Here is a 23830-nt window from a genome sequence, read left to right as displayed (position 1 = left end):
CAGGCACAGTGTGGACAGGTACAGTGTGGACTATCGCAGTGTGGACAGGTACAGTGTGGACAGGTACAGTGTGGACAGGTACCGTGTGGCTCAGGTACAGTGTGGCTCAGGTACAGTGTGGACAGGTACAGTGCGGACAGGTACAATGCGGACAGGTACAGTGTGGCACAGGTACAGTGTGGACAGGTACAGTGTGGCACAGGTACAGTGTGGACAGGTACAGTGTGGCACAGGTACAGTGTGGACAGGCGCAGTGTGGACAGGCACAGTGTGGACAGGCACAGTGTGGACAGGTACAGTGTGGACAGGTACAGTGTAGACAGGTACAGTGTGGACAGGCACAGTGTGGACAGGTACAGTGTGGACAGGTACAGTGTGGACAGGCACAGTGTGGACAGGTACAGTGTGGACAGGTACAGTGTGGACAGGCACAGTTGGACAGGTACAATGTGGACAGGTACAGTGTGGACAGGTACTGTGTGGACAGGCACAGTTGGACAGGTACAGTGTGGACAGGTACAGTGTGGCACAGGCACAGTGTGGACAGGTACAGTGTGGCACAGGTACAGTGTGGCACAGGTACAGTGTGGACAGGTACAGTGGGGCTCAGGTACAGTGTGGACTGGCACATTTGGAGAGGCACAGTGTGGCACAGGCACAGTGTGGACAGGTACAGTGTGGACAGGTACAGTGGGGCTCAGGTACAGTGTGGACTGGCACATTTGGAGAGGTACAGTGTGGGCAGGTACAGTGTGGACAGGTACAGTGTGGACAGGTACAGTGTGGACAGGTACAGTGTGGACAGGTACAGTGTGGACAGGTACAGTGTGGACAGGTACAGTGTGGGCAGGTACAGTGTGGGCAGGTACAGTGTGGGCAGGTACAGTGTGGACAGGTACAGTGTGGACAGGTACAGTGTGGACAGGCACAGTGGGGCTCAGGTACAGTGTGGACAGGTACAGTGTGTACAGGTACAGTGTGGGCAGGTACAGTGTGTACAGGCAGTGTGGACAGGTACAGTGTGGACAGGTACAGTGTGGACAGGTACAGTGTTGACTGGCACAGTGGTGCTCAGGTACAGTGTGGACTGGCACATTTGGAGAGGTACAGTGTGGCACAGGCACAGTGTGGACAAGTACAGTGTGGACAAGTACAGTGTGGACAGGTACAGTGTGTACAGGCACAGTGGGGCACAGGTAGAGTGTGGACAGGTACAGTTGGACAGGTACAGTGTGGACAGGCACAGTGGGGCACAGGTACAGTGTGGACAGGTACAGTGTGGACAGGTACAGTTGGACAGGTACAGTGTGGCACAGGTACAGTGTGGACAGGTACAGTATGGACAGGTACAGTGTGGACAGGTACAGCGTGGACAGGCACAGTGTAGACAGGTACAGTGTAGACAGGTACAGTGTGGACAGGTACAGTGTGGACAGGTACAGTATGGACAGGTACAGTATGGACAGGTACAGTGTGGACAGGTACAGCGTGGACAGGCACAGTGTAGACAGGTACAGTGTGGCACAGGTACAGTGTGGACAGGCACAGTGTGGACAGGCACAGTGTGGACACGTACAGTGTGGACACGTACAGTGTGGACACGGACAGTGTGGCACAGGTACAGTGTGGCACAGGCACAGTGTGGCACAGGCACAGTGTGGACAGGTACAGTGTGGACAGGTACAGTGTGGACAGGTACAGTGTGGACAGGTACAGTGTGGACAGGTACAGTGTGGAAAGAAACAGTGTGGCATAGGCACAGTGTGGGCAGGTACAGTGTGGCACAGGCACAGTGTGGACAGGTACAGTGTGGACAGGTGCAGCGTAGCACAGAAACAGTGGGGCTCAGGTACAGTGTGGACAGGTACAGTTGGACAGGTACAGTGTGGACAGGAACAGTGTGGCACAGGCACAGTGTGGGCAGGTACAGTGTGGCACAGGTACAGTGTGGACAGGCACAGTGTGTACAGGTACAGTTGGACAGGTACAGTGTGGACAGGTACAGTGTGGACAGGTACAGTGTGGACAGGCACAGGTTGGACAGGTACAGTGTGGCACAGGTACAGTGTGGACAGGTACAGTGTGGACAGGTACAGTTGGACAGGTACAGTGTGGACAGGTACAGTTGGACAGGTACAGTGTGGACAGGTACAGTTGGACAGGTACAGTGTGGACAGGTACAGTTGGACAGGTACAGTGTGGACAGGTACAGTTGGACAGGTACAGTGTGGACAGGTACAGTGTGGACAGGTACAGTGTGGACAGGTACAGTTGGACAGGTACAGTGTGGACAGGTACAGTTGGACAGGTATAGTGTGGACAGGTACAGTGTGGACAGGTACAGTGTGGACAGGTACAGTATGGACAGATACAGTGTGGATAGGTACAGTGTGGACAGGTACAGCGTGGACAGGTACAGCGTGGACAGGTACAGTATGGACAGGTACAGTGTGTTACACGTAGTGTAGACAGGTACAGTGTGGACAGGTGCAGTGTGGACAGGTACAGTGTGGCTCAGGTACAGTGTGGACAGGCACAGTGTGGCACAGGTACAGTGTGGCTCAGGTACAGTGTGGCACAGGCACAGTGTGGACAGTTACAGTTGGACAGGTACAGTGTGGACAGGTACTGTTGGACAGGTACAGCGTGGACAGGTACAGTTTGACAGGTACAGTGTGGACAGGTACAGTTGGACAGGTACGTGTGGCACAGGCACAGTGTGGACAGGTACAGTGTGGCACAGGTACAGTGTGGCACAGGTACAGTGTGGACAGGTACAGTGTGGCACAGGTACAGTGTGGACAGGTACAGTGTGGCACAGGTACAGTGTGGCACAGGTACAGTGTGGCACAGGTACAGTGTGGACAGGTACAGTGTGGACAGGTACAGTGTGGCACAGGTACAGTGTGGACAGGTACAGTGTGGCACAGGTACAGTGTGGACAGGTACAGTGTGGCACAGGTACAGTGTGGCACAGGTACAGTGTGGACAGGTACAGTGTGGCACAGGTACAGTGTGGCTCAGGTACAGTGTGGCTCAGGTACAGTGTGGACAGGTACAGTGTGGACAGGTACAGTGTGGACAGGTACAGTGTGGACAGGTACAGTGTGGACAGGTACAGTGTGGACAGGTACAGTGTGGACAGGTACAGTGTGGCACAGGTACAGTGTGGACAGGTACAGTATGGACAGGTACAGTGTGGACAGGTACAGTGTGGCACAGGTACAGTGTAGACAGGTACAGTGTGGCACAGGTACAGTGTGGACAGGTAGAGTGTGGACAGGTACAGTGTGGACAGGTACAGTATGGCACTGGTACAGTGTTGGCAGGTACAGTGTGGCACAGGTACAGTGTGGACAGGTACAGTGTGGCACAGGTACAGTGTGGACAGGTACAGTGTGGTCATGTACAGTGTGGACAGGCACAGTGTGGACAGGTACAGTGTGGACAGGTACAGTGTGGACAGGTACAGTGTGGACAGGTACAGTGTGGACAGGTACAGTGTGGACAGGTACAGTTGGACAGGAACAGTGGGGCTCAGGTACAGTGTGGACAGGTACAGTGTGGACAGGTACAGTGTGGACAGGTACAGTGTGGACAGGAACAGTGTGGACAGGCACAGTGTGGACAGGCACAGTGGGGCACAGGCACAGTGTGGACAGGCACAGTGTGGACAGGCACAGTGTGGACAGGAACAGTGTGGCACAGGCACAGTGTGGCACAGGTACAGTGTGGACAGGTACAGTGTGGACAGGAACAGTGTGGCACAGGTACAGTGTGGACAGGTACAGTGTGGACAGGCACAGTGTGGACAGGCACAGTGTGGACAGGCACAGTGTGGACAGGCACAGTGTGGACAGGTACTGTGTGGACAGGTACAGTTGGACAGGTACAGTGTGGACAGGTACAGTGTGTCACAGGCACAGTGTGGACAGGTACAGTGTGGACAGGTACAGTGTGGACAGGAACAGTGGGGCTCAGGCACAGTGTGGACAGGTACAGTGTGGACAGGTACAGTGTGGACAGGTACAGTGTGGACAGGTACAGTGTGGACAGGTACAGTGTGGACAGGTACAGTGTGGACAGGTACAGTGTGACAGGTACAGCGTGGACAGATACAGCGTGGACAGGTACAGTTGGACAGGTACAGTGTGGACAGGTACAGTGTGGACAGGTACAGTGTGGACAAGTACAATGTGGACAGGCACAGTGTGGACAGGCCCAGTGTGGACAGGCACAGTGTGGACAGGCACAGTGTGGACAGGTACAGTGTGGACAGGTACAGTGTGGACAGGCACAGTGTGGACAGGTACAGTGTGGACTATCGCAGTGTGGACAAGTACAGTGTGGACAGGTACAGTGTGGACAGGTACCGTGTGGCTCAGGTACAGTGTGGCTCAGGTACAGTGTGGACAGGTACAGTGCGGACAGGTACAATGCGGACAGGTACAGTGTGGACAGGTACAGTGTGGCACAGGTACAGTGTGGACAGGTACAGTGTGGCACAGGTACAGTGTGGACAGGCGCAGTGTGGACAGGCACAGTGTGGACAGGCACAGTGTGGACAGGTACAGTGTGGCTCAGGTACAGTGTGGACAGGTACAGTGTGGACAGGTACAGTGTAGACAGGTACAGTGTGGACAGGCACAGTGTGGACAGGTACAGTGTGGACAGGTACAGTGTGGACAGGCACAGTGTGGACAGGTACAGTGTGGACAGGTACAGTGTGGACAGGCACAGTTGGACAGGTACAATGTGGACAGGTACAGTGTGGACAGGTACAGTGTGGACAGGCACTGTGTGGACAGGCACAGTGTGGACAGGTACAGTGTGGACAGGTACAGTGTGGCACAGGCACAGTGTGGACAGGTACAGTGTGGCACAGGCACAGTGTGGACAGGTACAGTGTGGACAGGTACAGTGGGGCTCAGGTACAGTGTGGACTGGCACATTTGGAGAGGTACAGTGTGGGCAGGTACAGTGTGGACAGGTACAGTGTGGACAGGTACAGTGTGGACAGGTACAGTGTGGACAGGTACAGTGTGGACAGGCACAGTGTGGACAGGTACAGTGTGGGCAGGTACAGTGTGGGCAGGTACAGTGTGGACAGGTACAGTGTGGACAGGTACAGTGTGGACAGGTACAGTGTGGACAGGTACAGTGTGGACAGGCACAGTGTGGACAGGCACAGTGTGGACAGGCACAGTGTGGGCAGGTACAGTGTGGGCAGGTACAGTGTGGACAGGTACAGTGTGGACAGGTACAGTGTGGACAGGTACAGTGTGTACAGGCACAGTGGGGCTCAGGTACAGTGTGGACAGGTACAGTGTGGGCAGGTACAGTGTGGACAGGTACAGTGTGGACAGGTACAGTGTGGACAGGTACAGTGTGGACAGGTACAGTGTGGACAGGTACAGTGTGTACAGGTACAGTTGGACAGGTACAGTGTGGACAGGTACAGTGTGTACAGGCACAGTGGGGCTCAGGTACAGTGTGCTCAGGTACAGTGTGGACTGGCACATTTGGAGAGGTACAGTGTGGCACAGGCACAGTGTGGACAAGTACAGTGTGGACAGGTACAGTGTGTACAGGTACAGTGTGTACAGGTACAGTGTGTACAGGCACGGTGTGTACAGGCACAGTGTGGACAGGTACAGTGTGGACAGGTACAGTGTGGACAGGTACAGTGTGGACAGGTACAGTGTGGACAGGTACAGTGTGGACAGGTACAGTGTGGACAGGTACAGTGTGGACAGGCACAGTGTGGACAGGCACAGTGTGGACAGGCACAGTGTGGACAGGCACAGTGTGGACAGGTACAGTGTGGACAGGTACAGTGTGGACAGGCACAGTGTGGACAGGCACAGTGTGGACAGGCACAGTGTGGACAGGCACAGTGGGGCACAGGCACAGTGTGGACAGGTACAGTGTGGACAGGCACAGTGGGGCACAGGCACAGTGGGGCACAGGCACAGTGGGGCACCGGCACAGTGGAGCACTGCCAAAGGCAGTTCATCACTAATTGCTTCCACCAAAACTTCAGTTATGTTGGCAAAATGTCAATCAGGTATTTCGCTGCTTCCATGGTCGACAACATTTCTTTTTTTCAAATTAATTTAGAGTGCCCAGTTCAGTTTTTCCAATTAAGGGGCAATTTGCATGGCCATTCCACCTACGCTACACATCTTTACAATGTGGGTGCGAAACCCACACAAACACGGGGAGAATGTGCAAATTCCACACAGATCACATTTTTGATGTCAGCACTGACTGCTGGAGCATCTCTCTGCTCCTCAATGTAATATGTTTACCAACGATCCATTCCTCCATGTCTACTGCGTACGACAGGAGTCCAGTCCCAGAGACAGTAATAATAATAATCGCTTATTGTCACAAGTAGGTATTGCCACAACTTCAATGAAGTTACTGTGAAAAGCCCCTAGTCGCCACATTCCGGCGCCTGTTCGGGGAGGCCGGTGTGGCAATTGAACCATGCTGCTGCCTTGTTCTGCATTACAAGTTGGCTGTTTAGCCCACAGTAATTACAGGTATCCAAGTTGATCCACTCCTGAAGTTTCTTTTTATGCACTTAAAATGTTTTCTTTTTGTTTTCAGTGGTGATGGCTCAGTGATTAGATCTTGAGGTTTGCGTGTTTCAACATAAACACTTTGATTGGTAGGCTTTAACTATGTACAATTCCAGATCTGGTCTTGTATGATGCTGGTCCATGGAGGTTTGCTGCCCATTGAGTTCTGTCCAAGATGGTTCTATGACCATGTGGCTACAAAAATCACTCTACAGGTAGTGACACTCTCCAGTCCCACGATAACCCTCGCACCTTACATGATACTGCATGCAGGCACACGTCACAATAGAACACGGACTTATGTCGTGACAGTTCTTTCCTGATTCAATTCTTCACTCGACTTGTTCTTATTTTCTAGCTGATTTTTCATGGAGTTCAGCTTATTCTACATTGCGTCATTAATCTCTCTTTCTTCTTCACTTCATTTTGTAAATTTTACAACTTTTTTTTATAAGTTTGCTGTCAGTCATTTTATCTTGTAACCCCACCTAACCTTTTTTTAAATAAATTTAGAGTACCCAATTCATTTTTTCCAATTAAGGGGCAATTTAGCGTGGCCAATCCACCTATCTAGCATATCTTTGGGTTGTGGGGGTGAAACCCACGCAAACACGGGGAGAATGTGCAAACTCCACACTGACAGTGACCCAGAGCTGGGATCGAACCTGGGACCTCAGCGCCGTGAGGCAGCTGTGCTGGGCACTGTGCCACCGTGCTGCCCCAACCCCACCTAATCTAAACATCTTTTGACATTAAGGGGCAATCATAGCGTGGCCAATCCACCTAACCTGCACAACGTTGACTGTGGGAGGAAACTAGAGCGCCCGGAGGAAACCCGCGCAGACACGGGGAGAAGGCGCAGACTCCGCACAGACAGTGACCCAAGGTTGGAATCGAACCCGGGTTCACAGTTCCAACCACTGTGCCACCATGCCACCTATGCCACCAAAACACAGCTTTCAGTCTCCTCCTATTTTAAAAAAAAACCCTGCAGCAACTCTTTGTTTTCAACTTAACTTTTCCTTCAACTCAAAATCAGCGTCTTGCTTCCGAGAGTAATTTTCTCTCATTTTTCTGAAGTTACCCGATTCCAAACTTTTGACTCTGCCGGCCAGTTCAGATTTGTTCTGAGTCTGTGCCTCATTGGGCCCCACAGATGGCCTCGCCTCCTGGTCTGCTATGCGAATGGGCATACGTTCCTGACTTTCGTTCCCCCTTCCTGTGGATTCTGACCCAAGGCTCCTGGCGTGTTCTCTCCGTTGCCCAAGCAGCTTGGAGCTTTCCATCTTTTCTGATTCTACATTACTCAGAGTCCCGCAATATCTCAACATCTCAAATGGGCCCACTTGCCCAAAGAGAGGCATTTGGCCGAGTACTTCTTTTTTCAGACTTTGATCAAAACAGGCTACTCATAGATGTAAGGCCAGAGGCAGTGACATCATAGTTTTATCCTCATCGCCAGATGTAATGATGCATGTTTACAGATTTCATCAGAAACAAGAAAGTTATTTATTATTAATAAACGTCTCGAGGCCAGGAGCCCACAAGGCTGTGCTAAAGCAGCTTACGCCCTCAGTCTCTACAAGTCTACAACCTAAGAGAGGACTCCACCCTCTGAGTCCCCATTGGTTCCCCCAAGCCAGGTGATCCCCTTCTACTGAGTTGCCCTTCAAGGGACAGTCAGCACAATTCACCACACCTTACGACTTTAACTCTCTGACCCAGTCAAACTGTATTTTCTCCCCCATCTCTAATATTCTATTAACTAGGGGGGGTCGGTTCGCACAGTTGGTTAGATGGCTGGTTCGCGATGCAGAGCGAGGTCAGCAGCGTGGGTTCAATTCCCGTACTTGGCTGAGGTTATTGATGAAGGGCCTGCCTTGGCAACCTCGCTTGAGGTGGAATGACCCTCAGGTTGAACCACCCACCACCACCAGCTCTGCCCCTCCATGGAGAAAGCAGCTGTGGTCCTCTGGGACCGTGACAACTTTCATTTCAGTAACTGAACTGATAAAGCTCTGGTAAAGTATAAAAGGGGCTGGATTCTCCCAAAATGGGACTACTAATGCCGGCTTAGAAACGCTGGCGTTTCACTCCCGAGTTTCCGGTAAAAATGATCAGCTAATTCACTCACCTGCAGGGGGCTAGCAGGGACCCAGAGTGATTCACGCAGCTTTAGCTGCTGATACGGGCCCCCGCACTTCCGGTTCTGAGTATGCGCATGCACACGGCGGCGGCCTCCAGCAGCCGCACCGAGCGCCATGGCGGACTCGGACCGCGGAGGCAGCTGAAGAATGTTGGCCCCCACGATTCGCTGCCCGCCCGAAGATCTGACCGGCCCGATCTGTCCCCCAGCCGCCCATAAGGTTCCTCCCCACCCCCGGTACCCGATTTCCCCCCCCCCCCCCCCCCCAACCAGGACGGCCGTGCACTGAGTCCGCAGTCGCCACGTGAGCTTCCTGAACGCCGTCGGGAACTCGGCCGGTTGGGAGAGGAGGATCTCTGTGCGGGCCTCTGGTAATGGCCTCCCCACCGCGCGGAGTACTCCGCGAACACGGCGATTCTCGGGTCCCAGAGAATCGGCGGACTGGTGTTAGGCCCGATTTCAGCTTGAAAATGGATTCTCTCCCCCCCCCCCCCCCCCCCCCCCCCCCCTCCTCGCCAAATGCGATTTTGGCGCAGGGCTGCGGAGAATCCAGCCCAAGGTTTCTGGTATTTTAGAGTCAGCGCTGCTGAAAGCGGGGTCGTGCAGATGAATTTTCAATGGCTGGACAGTTGGAGACCACGCGGTTTTGACAGTATTAACGAGCTTCTTGCGACAGTTAACACAAAGCGCAAAGGTTTAACAGGAGGAAAATTGGTGCAATAATTACAACCAATATCACTCTTGTGCCATTGGAATTATAGGGGTCTGCTTAGCTGAAACTGAAAGTGGCTTCAACACAGGTGCCAAAGCAGGGAATCTGTACGGGATCTTCCAGATTTACGGTGGCGACTGGTGCGATGATGGCACTTCCCAATTCAGCAAAAATCTGTGTGGGATCAGCTGTAACAGTAAGTCAACCGGCGCCGCACTGATTGTGCCCCTTATTTTGGTTATCAGTTGTGAGCTGTGGGTCAGTGAGGAGCGCTCACAATCTCTGAATCAGAAGAGTGTGGGTTGGGGTCCAGTTTGAGAGAGTTGAATACCAGCTCCGGGCTGGAATTTCCTGGTCCAGTGCTGCAGGAGTGCGGCACTGCCGGAGACGCCAACTTTCAGATCCTGTGTTAAACTGAGTCCCTGCCTGATTTGAAAGACCTTAGGGCCACCATTTTGCAGATGCACTCGGGAGTTGTCACTACTGTCCAGGATTAACCTTTTTTCCCTTCAGAAACAATACTGCAAGAGTTGATAACTGTACTGTGCTGTTGGGGCCTCACGGTAGCATGGTGGTTAGCATCAATGCTTCACAGCTCCAGGGTCCCAGGTTCGATTCCCGGCTGGGTCACTGTCTGTCTGGAGTCTGCACGTCCTCCCCGTGTGTGCGTGGGTTTCCTCCGGGTGCTCCGGTTTCCTCCCACAGTCCAAAGATGTGCGGGTTAGGTGGATTGGCCATGCTAAATTGCCCGTAGTGTAAGGTTAATGGGGGGATTGTTGGGTTACGGGTATACGGGTTACGTGGGTTTAAGTAGGGTGATCATTGCTCGGCACAACATCGAGGGCCGAAGGGTCTGTTCTGTGCTGTACTGTTCTATGTTCTATGTTCTATATTATGCAATTGCTTGTGTGGGAGTTTGCTTTTTGCATGTTTACTGCCAGATTTTCTACTTTGCAACATGACTACACCTCAAAAAACATTTCATTGGCTGTAAAGCACTTTGATATATTCTTAAAACGTGAAAAGTCCTGTCTGCACACTGAGGATACCTTCCATCATGTTGTGTGGCTAAATGGGATAGATTTCAACAGGGAGGCCGCATTGTGTGGTATCAAGGTGCCCGAGCAAAACTGGTCGATGGGAATCAGGGCAAAACTCTCCACTGGTCGGGATCATATCTTGCATCAAGGAAAATGGATGTGGGTGTCAGACATCAGTTATCTCTGTCCTGAGGCATCATTGCTGGAGTTCCTTACGGTAAAGTCCAGGGCCCAACTCTCTTCACCTGCATCCTGAATTACCTTCACTCCATCTTAAGGTCAGAATCGAGGTGCTTGTTGATGATTCAACAAGGTTCAGCACCATCCGCACCTCCTCAGATAGTGAAGCAGTCCATGTCCATGTGCAGCAAGTGACAACATTTAGTTATTGGCAAGTAATGTGTGCCAGACAATGGCCAGCTCAAATAAGAGGGAATCTAACCATCTTCTCTTTGTATTAAATGGCATTATCATCGTTCAACCTCCCACGCTCAACATCCGGAGAGGGGGGTTACCATTGATCAGAAATTGAACTGGATCCAGACGTAGGGCAGCACGGTCACACAATTGTTAGCACAGTTGCTTCACAGCTCCAGGGTCCCAGGTTCGATTCCCGGCTTGGGTCACTGTCTGTGTGAAGTCTGCACGTTCTCCCCGTGTCTGCGTGGGTTTCCTCCGGGTGCTCCGGTTTCCACCCACAGTCCAAAGATGCGTGGGTTAGGTGGATTGGCCATGATAAATTGCCCTTAGTGTCAGAAAAAGGTTAAGTGGGGGTTAGGGGGATAGGATAGAGACGTGGGCTTCAGCAGGGTGCTCTTTGACTCAATGGGCCGAATGGCCTCCTTCTGCACTGTAAGCTCTATGAATGTATAAATAATGTGGTTACAAAAGCAGCTCGGAGGTTGGGAATTCTGCAAAGAGTAAGCCACCTTCTGACTGCAATTGAAATACTGGTTGGCACAATGGTGTCTCTGTTGTAATGGTGGATGTGTAACAGGTTTTGATATTCTCTGTTATAGATTTGTTGGACAACGATATCACTGATGATATTAGATGTGCTATAATTGTATCGCAGGCCCACGTTGGAATGGAAGCGTGGTATGTCGATCCCTGCTACATTATCTTGTCTCTCGCTAACTATTTAGAATTCAAAACAATGGATTTATTGCATTTAAATGGAACCTCAAGTTGGAAAGTACTGCAGCCTGTGGTATTATCGTAACTATCAGCATTGCAAGGGTTAATGTAATGTCGAGAGTAGCGTGTATGCAGGAGATAGCGAGTGAAGGTCATTAGAGCAGATAGTGTGAGTAAGGTTAGATTATAGTTTATACCAGTGGTGAGTTTAGCAGTAGATGAGACAAGTAGGTTAGACCAGGGAAACCCAGTGGATGTGGTCTATCTGGATTTCCAAAGGCCTTTGATAAGGTGCCACACAGGAGGCTGCTGAGTAAGGTGAGGGCCCATGGTGTTCGAGGTGAGGTGGGTTGAGGATTGGCTGTCTGACAGAAGGCAGAGAGTTGGGATAAAAGGTTCTTTTTCGGAATGGCAGCCGGTGACCAGCGGTGTCCCACAGGGTTCAGTGTTGGGGCCGCAGCTGTTCACCATATATATTAATGATCTGGATGAAGGGACTGGGGGCATTCTAGCGAAGTTTGCCGATGATACAAAGTTAGGTGGTCAGGCAGGTAGTGCTGAGGAAGTGGGGAGGCTGCAAAAGGATCTAGACAGTTTGGGAGAGTGATGCAGGAAATGGCTGATGCAATTCAACGTGAGAAAATGTGAGGTCTTGCACTTTGGAAAAAAGAATCCAAGCATAGACTACTTTCTGAACGGTGAGAAAATTCATAATGCCAAAGTACAAAGGGATCTGGGAGTGCTAGTCGAGGATTCCCTAAAGGTAAACATGCAGGTTGAATCTGTGATTAAGAAAGCGAATGCAATGTTGTCATTTATCTCAAGAGGGTTGGAATATAAAAGCAGCGATGTGCTACTGAGCCTCTATAAGGCTCTGGTTAGGCCCCATTTGGAGTACTGTGTCCAGTTTTGGGCCCCACATCTCAGGAAGGACATACTGGCACTGGAGCGTGTCCAGCGGAGATTCACACGGATGATCCCTGGAATGGCAGGTCTAACATATGATGAATGGCTGAGGATCCTGGGATTGTATTCATTGAAGTTTAGAAGGTTAAGGGGAGATCTAATAGAAACTTACAAGATAATACATGGCTTAGAAAGGGTGGACGCAAAGAAACTGTTTCCGTTAGGCGAGGAGACGAGGACCCGTGGGCACAGCCTTAGAATTAGAGGGGGTAAATTCAGAACAGAAATGCGGAGACATTTCTTCAGCCAGAGAGTGGTGGGCCTGTGGAATTCATTGCCGCGGAGTGCAGTGGAGGCCGGGACGCTAAATGGCTTCAAGGCAGAGATAGATAAATTCTTGATGTCGCGAGGAATTAAGGGCTACGGGGAGAATGCTGGTAGGTGGAGTTGAAATGCCCATCAGCCATGATTGAATGGCGGAGTGGACTCGATGGGCCGAATGGCCTTACTTCCACTCCTATGTCTTATGGTCTTATGGTCTTATGAGCGTAGTTAGATGTTATTGGTCAGTTCTGTATTCTTAAGGACTAAGTGTCGAATCCCAGTTTCAGTAATGCAAATAAAATCATAGTTTGTTTGAGGAAAAGCTAGACTGTGGTCTTTGTGAACACTACACCAACCATCCTAAAGGATCAACACAAAGAACACCACACGGCCAACCCCGGTTGGGGTAATTTCTGGAGGCGTTATCAAATGACCACTGCCCACAAGCTTCCCCGTCCAGTATTGCTGCCTTTTCTCCATCCTCCTGCCTCAATGACTTCCTGTAACCGACTGGCAAGTGGATTGATCCTCTATCGATTTGCCTGGTCTGTCAGTCAAACAGCCCCCTTTTCCCCATCTTTAAAACTTTTATAGCTAATCACTGAAAGTTTCCAAGAAAATGAAAAAACAAATTCTCCCCACTTTTAAGGATGAAGCTGGGACAGAACACCCACATTTACCAACGTTCCAGAAATGACATCGGCAATCTCAGCCCTGTCGAGTCTCCAAAATCCTCCTTTTAAACCTTTGGGGGCTTGGGCCAACTCTGCAACAGACTAGTCATACTCACGGAATCATAATTCACAGACCATTTTCCAGTCACCACCGCCATTATCCCTGGGTCTACCCTGTTGTAGTCCCACAGTGTCGAGATGCCGGCGTTGGACTGGGGTGGGCACAGTAAGAAGCCTTACAACACCAGGTTAAAGTCCAACAGGTTTGTTTCAAGTCACTAGCTTCTGGAGCAACAAAATTGAAGGATGGCTGCTCTCCGCATCGAGCCAGAGTGTCTACAAATCAACCCCCACGCGGCAAATGCAGCAGCAACTTTTAAACATTGGCTGGCATGTTTCAACGGGTATATCAGGACGGCCCCGACTACCCCCACGGAGGAACAGAAAATGCAAGTCTTCCACTCAAGGGTGAGCCCAGAAATCTACACGCTTATCGAAGACGCGGACGGTTTCGAGGGCGCAATGACTTTGTTAAAAGAGTCCAGTGGGGGTGGTGGCCTTGGGCCTGGGACTGGACTTCCAGTGTAACCTGCAAAGATTAACGTTCAAATTCGGTGGCCCCATCCTCCCCCCTCACTGTCTGTGGCCTCGCGACCCTCAAAGTCGACCCGCCTTCCCTGTTTGCAAACCTTACCCCCGATTGCAAACCCGTCGCCACCAGGAGCAGATGGTACAGCGCCCAGGACCGGACCTTCATTAAGTCGGAGGTCCAACAGTTACTAAAGGAAGGCATTATCGAGGCCAGCAACAGCCCCTGGAGAGCTCAAGTGGTGGTTGTGAAGACCGGGGAGAAATATAGGATAGTCATAGACTACAGTCAAACCATCAACAGGTTTACGCAGCTCGACGCGTATCCTCTCCCACGCATATCTGAAATGGTCAACCAGACAGCGCAATACAAGGTTTTCTCCACAGTAGATCTTAAATCAGCCTACCACCAGCTCCCCATTCGCCCGGACGACCGCAAGTACACTGCATTCGAAGCAGATGGGCGGCTCTACCACTTCCTAAGGGTTCCCTTTGGTGTCACAAATGGGGTCTCGGTCTTCCAATGGGAGATGGACCGAATGGTTGACCGGTACGGCCTGCAGGCCACGTTCCCGTACCTCGACAATGTCACCATCTGCGGCCACGACCAGCGGGACAACAACACCAACCTCCACAAATTCCTCCATACCGCAAAAATCCTTAACTTAACCTATAACAAGGACAAATGCGTGTTTAGCACCGATCGCCTAGCCATCCTCGGCTACGTAGTGCATGATGGAGTCATAGGCCCAGATCCAGAACGCATGCACCCCCTCATGGAGTTTTCCCTCCCCCACTGCCCATAGGCCCTGAAACGTTGCCTGGGCTTCTGATTACGCCCAGTGGGTCTCCAATTATGCGGACAAGGCCCGTCCACTAATCCAGTCCATGGTTTTTCCCCTATCGGCAGAGGCCCGCCAGGCTTTCAGCCGCATCAAAGCAGACATCGCCAGGGCGACAATGCACGCCATTGATGAGTCCCTCCCCTTCCAGTTTGAGAGCGATGCATCAGACGTATCTCTGGCTGCCACCCTCAACCAAGCGGGCAGACCCGTGGCCTTCTTTTCACGCACCCTCAACACCTCAGCGTGGATTTCAAAGAGCCCCTTCCCTCCACCGACCGCAACACGTACTTCCTGAACGTGATTGACGAGTACTCCCGGTTCCCGTTCACCATCCACTGTCCTGACATGGCCGCTGTCACTGTCATTAAAGCCCTCCACAGCATCTTTACCCTGTTCAGTTCCCCGCCTACATACACAGCGATAGGGGGTCCTTCTTCATGAGTGACGAGCTGCATCAATTCCTGCTCAGCAAGGGCATTGCCTCGAGCAGGACGACCAGTTACAATATCTGGGGAAACGGGGCAGGTAGAGAGGGAGAACGGAACGGTCTGGAAGGCCGTCCTACTGGCCCTACGGTCCAAGAATCTCCCAGTGTCCCGATGGCAGGAGGTCCTCCCCGATGCACTTCACTCCATCCGATCACTACTGTGCACTACTACCAACCAAACACCTCATGAACATCTCCTGGCCTTCCCTAGGAAGTCCTCCTCGGGGACCTCACTCCCAACATGGCTGGCAGCCACCGGACCCGTCCTACTCCGCAAACACGTACTGGCCCACAAGTCGGACCCACTGGTCGAGAGGGTACATCTCCTCCATGCTAACCCCCAGTACGCCTATGTGGCGCACTCCGACGGCCGACAAGATACGGTCTCCCTCCGGGATCTGCCCCCTCTGGGTTCTCACCCTCAACCCCCCCCCCCCCCCCCCCCCCCCCCAACAACACCAACCATTTTTTCACCGGCGCACACCATCGCAGCCCCCTTCCCAGGAGGATCCGTCCTCCCACTGGCCCCATCCGGATGCGATGAAGCTGAAGACGACACGCTCCCAGAGCCATGGATGCCCGAGCCGACGCCAGCATCACCGCAGTGACTGCGACAATCGCAGAGGATGACCAGGGCCCCCGACCGGCTGATAGTTTCATTGTAAAATGAACTTGTAAATAATTGTCTGTAAATATGTGTATTGCATGTAAAGGCACCGAAGGGTACCGCTATAACCTCTACCACTGTAAAAGCAAGGCCACCACCCCTGCCGGACTCTTTTTTAAACAGGGGGTGAATGTGGTTGGCTATATTAGGGGTATCGCGGTAACTAGGTGGGATGTACCTTATACTGTAGTATGAATGGTAATCTGCCTACTGGTTCCGCCCAGCAGGCGGAGCATAAGAGTCTGTGTTTCACCCACAGCAGTCATTCTGTACCGGAGCTGCTGGGGTAACTACTTGTTCATTAAAGCCTTCAATTGGACTACAATCTTGCTTCAGTAGTGATTGATCATGCATCACCGGGAAGCTCCCGCTCGCTACCACACTGAGAAACATTTTCAATGAATCACGGCCAAAGTCTGATCTTCACATTATGGTTAACCTCCAGTATGTTGTGTGGCATCGCCACACTGTTAAATGGGATATATTTTGAACAGATTCAATGATTTAAAACTGGGCAAAGGTGAGGGACGGTGTGCTGTCAGCAATAGCAGCAGAATTATTGACAGGAACCATAGATTGTAACGTCCACAGTCAGGCATATATCCCACTCTACCATTGCTACCGAGCCAGGATCAACCCTGGTTCAATGAAGAGTGCAGGCGGGCAATCAAACAATCAAGCAGCAAAGACCTGTCCCCAATGCTGGGGGAGACAAACACGTCAGTGCAAAAGACAAGATAGAAGGATGTTCACTTCTTGTCCCTGTCCTTCAGTTCTGACACTGTTTTTCATTGCAGGCGTGGCTGGTTAAGGAACTGCGGGAGCCGAGATGTCAGTCACTTTCTGGATGATTGCTCACAGTAAAGATGGAAGAAACTCCATTCAACTTTCTCCTTTGCACCTCCCCTATCGAAACCCTTTAACCAGTTAGCTTTGCATTGTTGGGACAATCACATCTCACTAAACTGCCCTGACAGGTAGGCAGGCCCCTGGGATCACTCTCTACATGTTTAGCTGGTGAGGCTGTGGGGAGGGGGTGGTTCATTGTCAGGAATTGTGACCTCCTTACCTGGTCACCATCTGGAGTGAAGGACCTGGTCCAGGAGATGTCCGTTCCCAGCATCGGTGTGAATCATCATCCAATGTGAATCCCGAGGATAAGGACCATGGTGTTCCCGAATCTGTTGTGTGAGAGAGGCTTGGGGGAGACTTTGATCAGCTTCAATGGAAGTGGTGACCTTGTGTCCCAGGGTAAAGCTCTGGACACCTGGATTCAAATCCCACCTCAATTAAAATAACAGAACCATAAAATTCCTACAGTGCAAAAGGAGGCCATTTGGCCCACTGAGTCCACACTGACCCTCTGAAAGAACACACTGCCTATGGCCACTCCCCTGCCACCATGCCACCTTAAATCATGGGAGAAAAGCCTAATGATGGCCATGAAATTATTCACTAATGCTCTCTGTAAATAAATCTTCCACTGGCCTACACAAGACTCCAGATCCACAAAAATGTGGATGGCTTTTCATTGTTCCCTGAAATAGCCTCAATAAATGTAGGCCCCGCCAGTGACACCCACATCCTAAAAAAAAGCATCTGTGCAGCAGAGGGTAGAAATAAAGCAATGGATGGCATCTGTACCTGTACTTAACTTGTACCTGTACTGGGTCTGTATCTATACCTGTACAGGATCTGTACCTGTACTGGACCTGTAAGTGTACCTGTACATGTGTTGGACCTGGACTTGTTCCTGTATTGGACCTGTATCTGTACTTGTACCTGTACCTGTACCTGCTCTGAACCTGTACCGAGCCTGGACCTGTTCCTCTACTGGACTTGTACCTATACCTGTATTTGACCTGTACCTGTACTGGACCTGTACCAGTACTGGAGCTGGACCTGTTCCCCTATTGGACCTGTAACTGTACCTGTACCTGAACTTGCACCAATCCCTGTACCTGTACTGGACCTGTACCTGTACTGGACCTGTACTGGACCTGTGGCTGTACTGGACCTGTACCTGTACTGGACCTGTACTGGACCTGTACCTGTACTGTACCTGTACTGGACCTGTGGCTGTACTGGACCTGTACCTGTACTGGACCTGTACTGGACCTGTACCTGTACTGGACCTGTACCTGTACTGGACCTGTACCTGTACTGTACCTGTACTGGACCTGTACCTGTACTGGACCTGTACCTGTACCTGTACTGGACCTGTACCTGTACTGGACCTGTACCTGTACCTGTACTGGACCTGTACCTGTACCTGTACTGGACCTGTACCTGTACTGGACCTGTACTGGACCTGTACCTGTACTGGACCTGTACTGGACCTGTACCTGTACTGGACCTGTGCCTGTACTGGACCTGTACTGGACCTGTACCTGTACTGGACCTGTGGCTGTACTGGACCTGTGGCTGTACTGGACCTGTGGCTGTACTGGACCTGTACTGGACCTGTGCCTGTACTGGACCTGTACTGGACCTGTACCTGTACTGGACCTGTACCTGTACTGGACCTGTGGCTGTACTGGACCTGTGGCTGTACTGGGCCTGTACTGGACCTGTACTGGACCTGTACCTGTACTGGACATGTACCTGTACTGGACCTGTACATGTACCTGTACTGGACCTGTGGCTGTACTGGACCTGTGGCTGTATTGTACCTGTACTGGACCTGTACTGGACCTGTACCTGTACTGGACCTGCACATGTACATGTACTGGACCTGTGGCTGTACTGGACCTGTACTGGACCTGTGCCTGTACCGAACCTGTACTGGACCTGTGCCTGTACTGAACCTGTACTGGACCTGTGCCTGTACTGAACCTGTACATGTACCTGTACTGGCCCTGTACCTGTACTGGCCCTGTGGCTGTACTGGACCTGTGGTTGTATTGTACCTGTACTGGGCCTGTACCTGTACTGGACCTGTGCCTGTACTGGACCTGTGGCTGTACTGGACCTGTACCTGTTCTGCGCTTGTATCTGTATTGGACCTGGCACGGTGCATGTAAAACTCAATTAACAATTTGGCACTCTTTGTGTCTTAGACTGATTCTAACTCCTTCCCTTCAGCCCAGAGTTTAAATTAATGATAATTACACGTGTAGATTGTGATGGTGAGAGACAGAGAGGGTCACCATGTGAAGTGTTAACTTGTCCCAACATTGCACCGATTCGCTTCATTGCTTCTGTTCTGCTTCTGTAACGCTTCAAACTCCAGCTTTATGGGGAGTTATTTCACAATTGTAACCACAAGAGTTCTCAAATAAATAAACGCAGCAACAAAATCTAAACAGTCGGTGTCCGTAATATTCTTTCAACAGCGACAAGTTGTCTTTACATAGTATAATGAACATTCCGAAATGTTTCAGAGAGGAGACATCTGATTGAAACAGGAAATGTTGGACATGTGCTGCTGGCCTGGAACGAGCTGTGGGCAGAGAAACAATGATGGGTTATTCTACCCCCCTACACCCTTCGCCCACGCTGGAATGGGGGGGGGGGGGGGGGGGGGGGGATTTCCTTCAGTGGGTCTGGGATTGGAAGATCCACGGGAAGGGATGGAAAATCCTTCTCAAGTTCTCAGGAAAATTGGAAACTCCATAGGTCTCACAGAGAGGACAGAAAAAAGAATGAAAATTAAGGCTTGTGAGAGGGCGGAAGATGCCAGATATTAACTGGCAAAGGGAGTGGTGATGGGAAAAAAGCCAAGTCTTGATGGGGTGAGAATGGCTGAATAATGACGAGACTTCTTCCATAAGAACACAAGAGAAAAAACCGAATGAAGATTAAGGTGCGGCGCAGTGGCACAGTGGTTAGCACTGCTGCCTCGCAGCGCCAGGGACCCGGGTTAAATTCCGACCTCGGGGGACTGTCTGGGTGGAGTTTGCACTTTCTCCCCGTGTGTGCGTGGGTTTCCTCTGGGTGCTCCGGTTTCCTCCCGCAGTCGAAAGATGTGCAGGTTAGGTGGATTGGCCATGCTAAACTGCCCCTTAGTGGGGGCTACGTGGATAGGGCGGGGGATTGAGCCTGGGTGGGATTCTCTTTTGGGGGGCTGCTGCGTATGATATTGGGCCAAATGGCCTCCTTCTGCACTGTTCTATGATTCTACGAAACAGGCAAAATAAAAGAATCAAAATGGCAGCAGAGGTTACAATCGCAAATTGTTCAATTCAATGTTAAATTCAGAAACCATTGGCTCAACTAATCGAAAGGTGAGGTTATCTTGAGCTTCATTAGCACTCCAGAGTCGGCTGATGGCAATGATGTCAGCATGAGAGCGCAGTAAAGAATTCAAATGCCAGGGCGCCTGATGGGAGGACAAGGAAAAAACCTCTTGTGGTTCTGGGAGGGAAGGGCAGGGTTGAGATCAAAAGTGCATGCAAAAATATTTGGACATAGTCGAGAGATAGCCAGCAGGGGGGTTGGGGGAGGAAGGGTTGTGGGTGAGCGCAGAGGCTGCACCTGTGGTCAAGGAATTTTGAGTATTTGGCTTATATAATCAGATCAAATTTGGCATCAAGCTGCATAATGAACAATTAAGGTGGGTGATCAAAACCTATGTGACAGGGATAGTTTTAAAGGAGCGTCTTAAAAGAGGAGAGAGAAGTAGCTAGATTCAGTGAGGGAATTTCAGAGCTTTATTTTCATTGGCAATCTCTTGGGAATACAGAATTTGCGTATTGCTGAAATAAAGGACATGCTGTCAAAGTTTTCCGCCTTTTACTCAACAGGGGACAAAATTGCAAGAATGCCAAATCTCAAAGGGAGCAATTTATACTGTGTTGAGAGGAGGGTGTTATTTGGTTGCCAAGTTGACTGATTGGCTAAGGAATTGCGTGGGGAATAAACCAAGGAAGGGCTGTCCCACAAGCTTAGGTGGAACAGGTACAATGCATGAGGTAGTTCTTTTTCTTTGCAAAGGACAGGGCCCGCCATGTGAATATATGAGGCTTCCAGCATGCACAAGTGAGCCACACCATGAGCCCAAATGATAATCTTCAGTTGGTCGTACTTTGCACAGTCAGGATTATTTAATAGATGTGGAATCATAACTGATTTCAACACTATATTTTGACTTTTGCTGGCATGATTTGGTTAAGTATGGTCAATACTCTACCTATTGTGAATGGCTGAAGATGCGTGCTGTTTAGCCTATATACCTGGTACCACACAGGCACTGAAATTCAGACCCAACATTGCTCATTAGTGTGGTAGAAAGAATGTATTTTTGGCTTGATGGCAGTATCCCATTGGTGGAAAATACCACTGATGTTGCGGCTAGTATGAAATGGCTGGTTTCTCCTGTTACTCGAATGTTAAGTCATCTTCGCATCCCAAGATATCATAGAATCATCGCTTCCCTACAGTGAAAAAGGAGGCCATTCAGCCCATTAGGTTTGCACCAACCCTCTGAAAGAGAACCTGACTCAGGCCCACTTCCCCCAGCCCATCCCCACAACCCAACCTTCACTAAGGGGCAATTTAGCTTGGTCAATCCACCTAACCTGCACATCTTTGAACTGTGAGTAGAAACCTGAGCTCCGGGAGGAAACCCACGCAGACATGGGTGTTCTGTTATGCTCTTGACGTAGCATAAGCTGCTTCCTTGATGTGCACTCTGACAAAGGAAGGTTCAGACTTGGAGATAGCATCAACACATTTATTTAACTGTCAACGATTCTCCTACTTGGATTAGACTCTCCTTTTAATCCTGCTATAGCTACTCAGACTGACCAACCAGACTAACCACAAAATGTAGCCCTTCAGCCCAGTTGTGCCCTGCTTGGCGAGGCTGAAGTTCCGCTTTTGAGTTTGCGCTTGAGTGGATTGTGAGGAATCCAGCAGATGGAGTCTGAGACGGTGAGATTGAAATGCCACAACTGAAGCAGTCTGAATCCTGCGGAGAGAATTCTAAGGCTAGATTTCGAAGGATGAAGAATGTAATCCCTTAAGAGATACGGAGTTTCAACAAGATCTGTGTGGCTGACAGTGTTAACTGATGTCAGGATAGGTTGCAGAGACAGCCATGGCTTCTGGCTCAATGACATTTGCCATTGATTCTGCAATATGATGTGTTTGACCACAGTTCATCTGTTCATTTACATGTGCCTCATATTAACCCTGATATGTGAGAGTGTAGAATTTAGCATTTCTCAGTGTGAGAGTGAGAAATGTGGGTCAGTAACAACTGTGCTGAACTTAAATACGGGTAATTACCGCCTCCCCGCCTCCCCGAACAGGCGCCGGAATGTGGCGACTAGGGGCTTTTCACAGTAACTTCATTTGAAGCCTACTTGTGACAATAAGCAATTTTCATTTTTCATTTCAGATGTGGCTGGAGTGGGCTGGGAAAGGAGTTCATTAGAAAAGACAGTTGCCTAGCAATGACAGAGGTTTATGAAAATAGTTCAAGATAGATCCCAGCGAGGAAGAAGGATTCTCAGAAGGGGATAAATCAACCATGGTTAACCAAGTGATTCAAGGAGTGTATTGAACTTAAATAAAAAAACATACAATGTGGCAAAGGTTAGTGGCAAGCCAGAGGATAGGAAAAGTTTTGAAAAACAACAAAAGATGACCAAAAATAATAAAGTGAGAGAAAATAAACTCTGTCGGTAAACTAGAAAAGCAGATGATCAGATAAAAATAAAATAATCTTTATTATCTCAAGTAGGCTTACATTAACACTGCAGTGAAGTTACTGTGAAGTTATTGTACTCCTCGACGCCATATTCCAACGACTCTTTGGGTACACAGAGGGATAATTCAGAATGCCCAATTCACTTGTGGGAGGAAACCGGAGCACCCGGAGGAAACGCATGCAGACACAGGGTGAACATCCAGACTCTGCACAGACAGTGACCCAAGCTGAGAATCGAACCTGGGACCTTGGTGCTTTGAAGCAATAGTGCTACTGTGCCGCCCAGGTTCTTTATATATAACATGATGGATGTAGGAATTTCAGCTATATTTTGCTGTGGTTATTAGGGTGAAGTAAGGGTTAGAAACCTGGGTTAGAGTGTGTTTGACTGTTGTAGTCATGCTCTTAAATGGATCCTGAGTTGAAAGACAACAAAGGTTTGAAGAGCCAGGGGTGAAATTAGGCATTGCAATGGCTTGGACTAATGCAGTTTTGTCTTTATTACGAGGATTCCCTGGGGAGCGATTTCGTTTTTCAGCTTGGTGCGATAATGTCATTGCCGGATCGAGCTAAGGCATCAAGCATTTTGAGAAAGCAGCTGTGTTCTAAGCTGAATGAAGCTGTGTGCACAAGTGAGGCAGTTCTGCTCTCGCTGTAGGTTAGTTAAAAGAGAATAACAGTATTTAAAGCAGTGCAGACTTGCCTGAGGACAAAGGGGGAGCTGAAACAAGCCATCTGAAAACAGCTATTGAAGAGATCCGGCCAGAGTTTCTGTGTGGATCTGACAGGAGGCAGATCGTCTCTGTCAAGTAGAGTCAAGGATAGAAACTGGGGAAATGAGAAATTCACAACTGGTCAACGCAAAGGTTTAGTTGGTAATGTTGAGGAGAGTTTGCCTCAGGTTAAAAAGGAAACATATTATAGTCGTAGAGAGAAAAGAAAACTGAAATGTTTTCATTATAATAAAGTTGGACACATGAAGTCACAGTGTTGGTGACGTAAGAAAAGTACTGGGACGACAGACTCCGTAAAACAGGATAAGCCAGTCGGAATTATGAAAGT

General features: G+C 50.2%; 1 protein-coding gene across 4 annotated transcripts in view; it reads left to right on the top strand.

Annotated features, from left to right (window-relative positions):
* Positions 1-17977, top strand: part of LOC119968723 (lysozyme C-2-like) — a 71198-nt gene extending 53221 nt beyond the window's left edge. For all 4 annotated transcript variants that reach the window (XM_038801358.1, XM_038801359.1, XM_038801356.1 and 1 more), the window contains exons 3-5: positions 9495-9641; positions 11505-11583; positions 16911-17977. In XM_038801358.1, coding sequence (XP_038657286.1) covers positions 9495-9641; positions 11505-11583; positions 16911-16977 — 293 coding nt within the window. In that variant the 3' untranslated portion in view covers positions 16978-17977. The remainder of the gene's footprint in view (positions 1-9494; positions 9642-11504; positions 11584-16910) is intronic.
* Positions 17978-23830: the final 5853 nt, after the last annotated feature.

Source organism: Scyliorhinus canicula, chromosome 7 (assembly GCF_902713615.1).
Source record: "Scyliorhinus canicula chromosome 7, sScyCan1.1, whole genome shotgun sequence".
Taxonomy (NCBI): Eukaryota; Metazoa; Chordata; class Chondrichthyes; order Carcharhiniformes; family Scyliorhinidae; genus Scyliorhinus; species Scyliorhinus canicula.
This window is presented reverse-complemented; position numbering and strand designations above follow the sequence as displayed.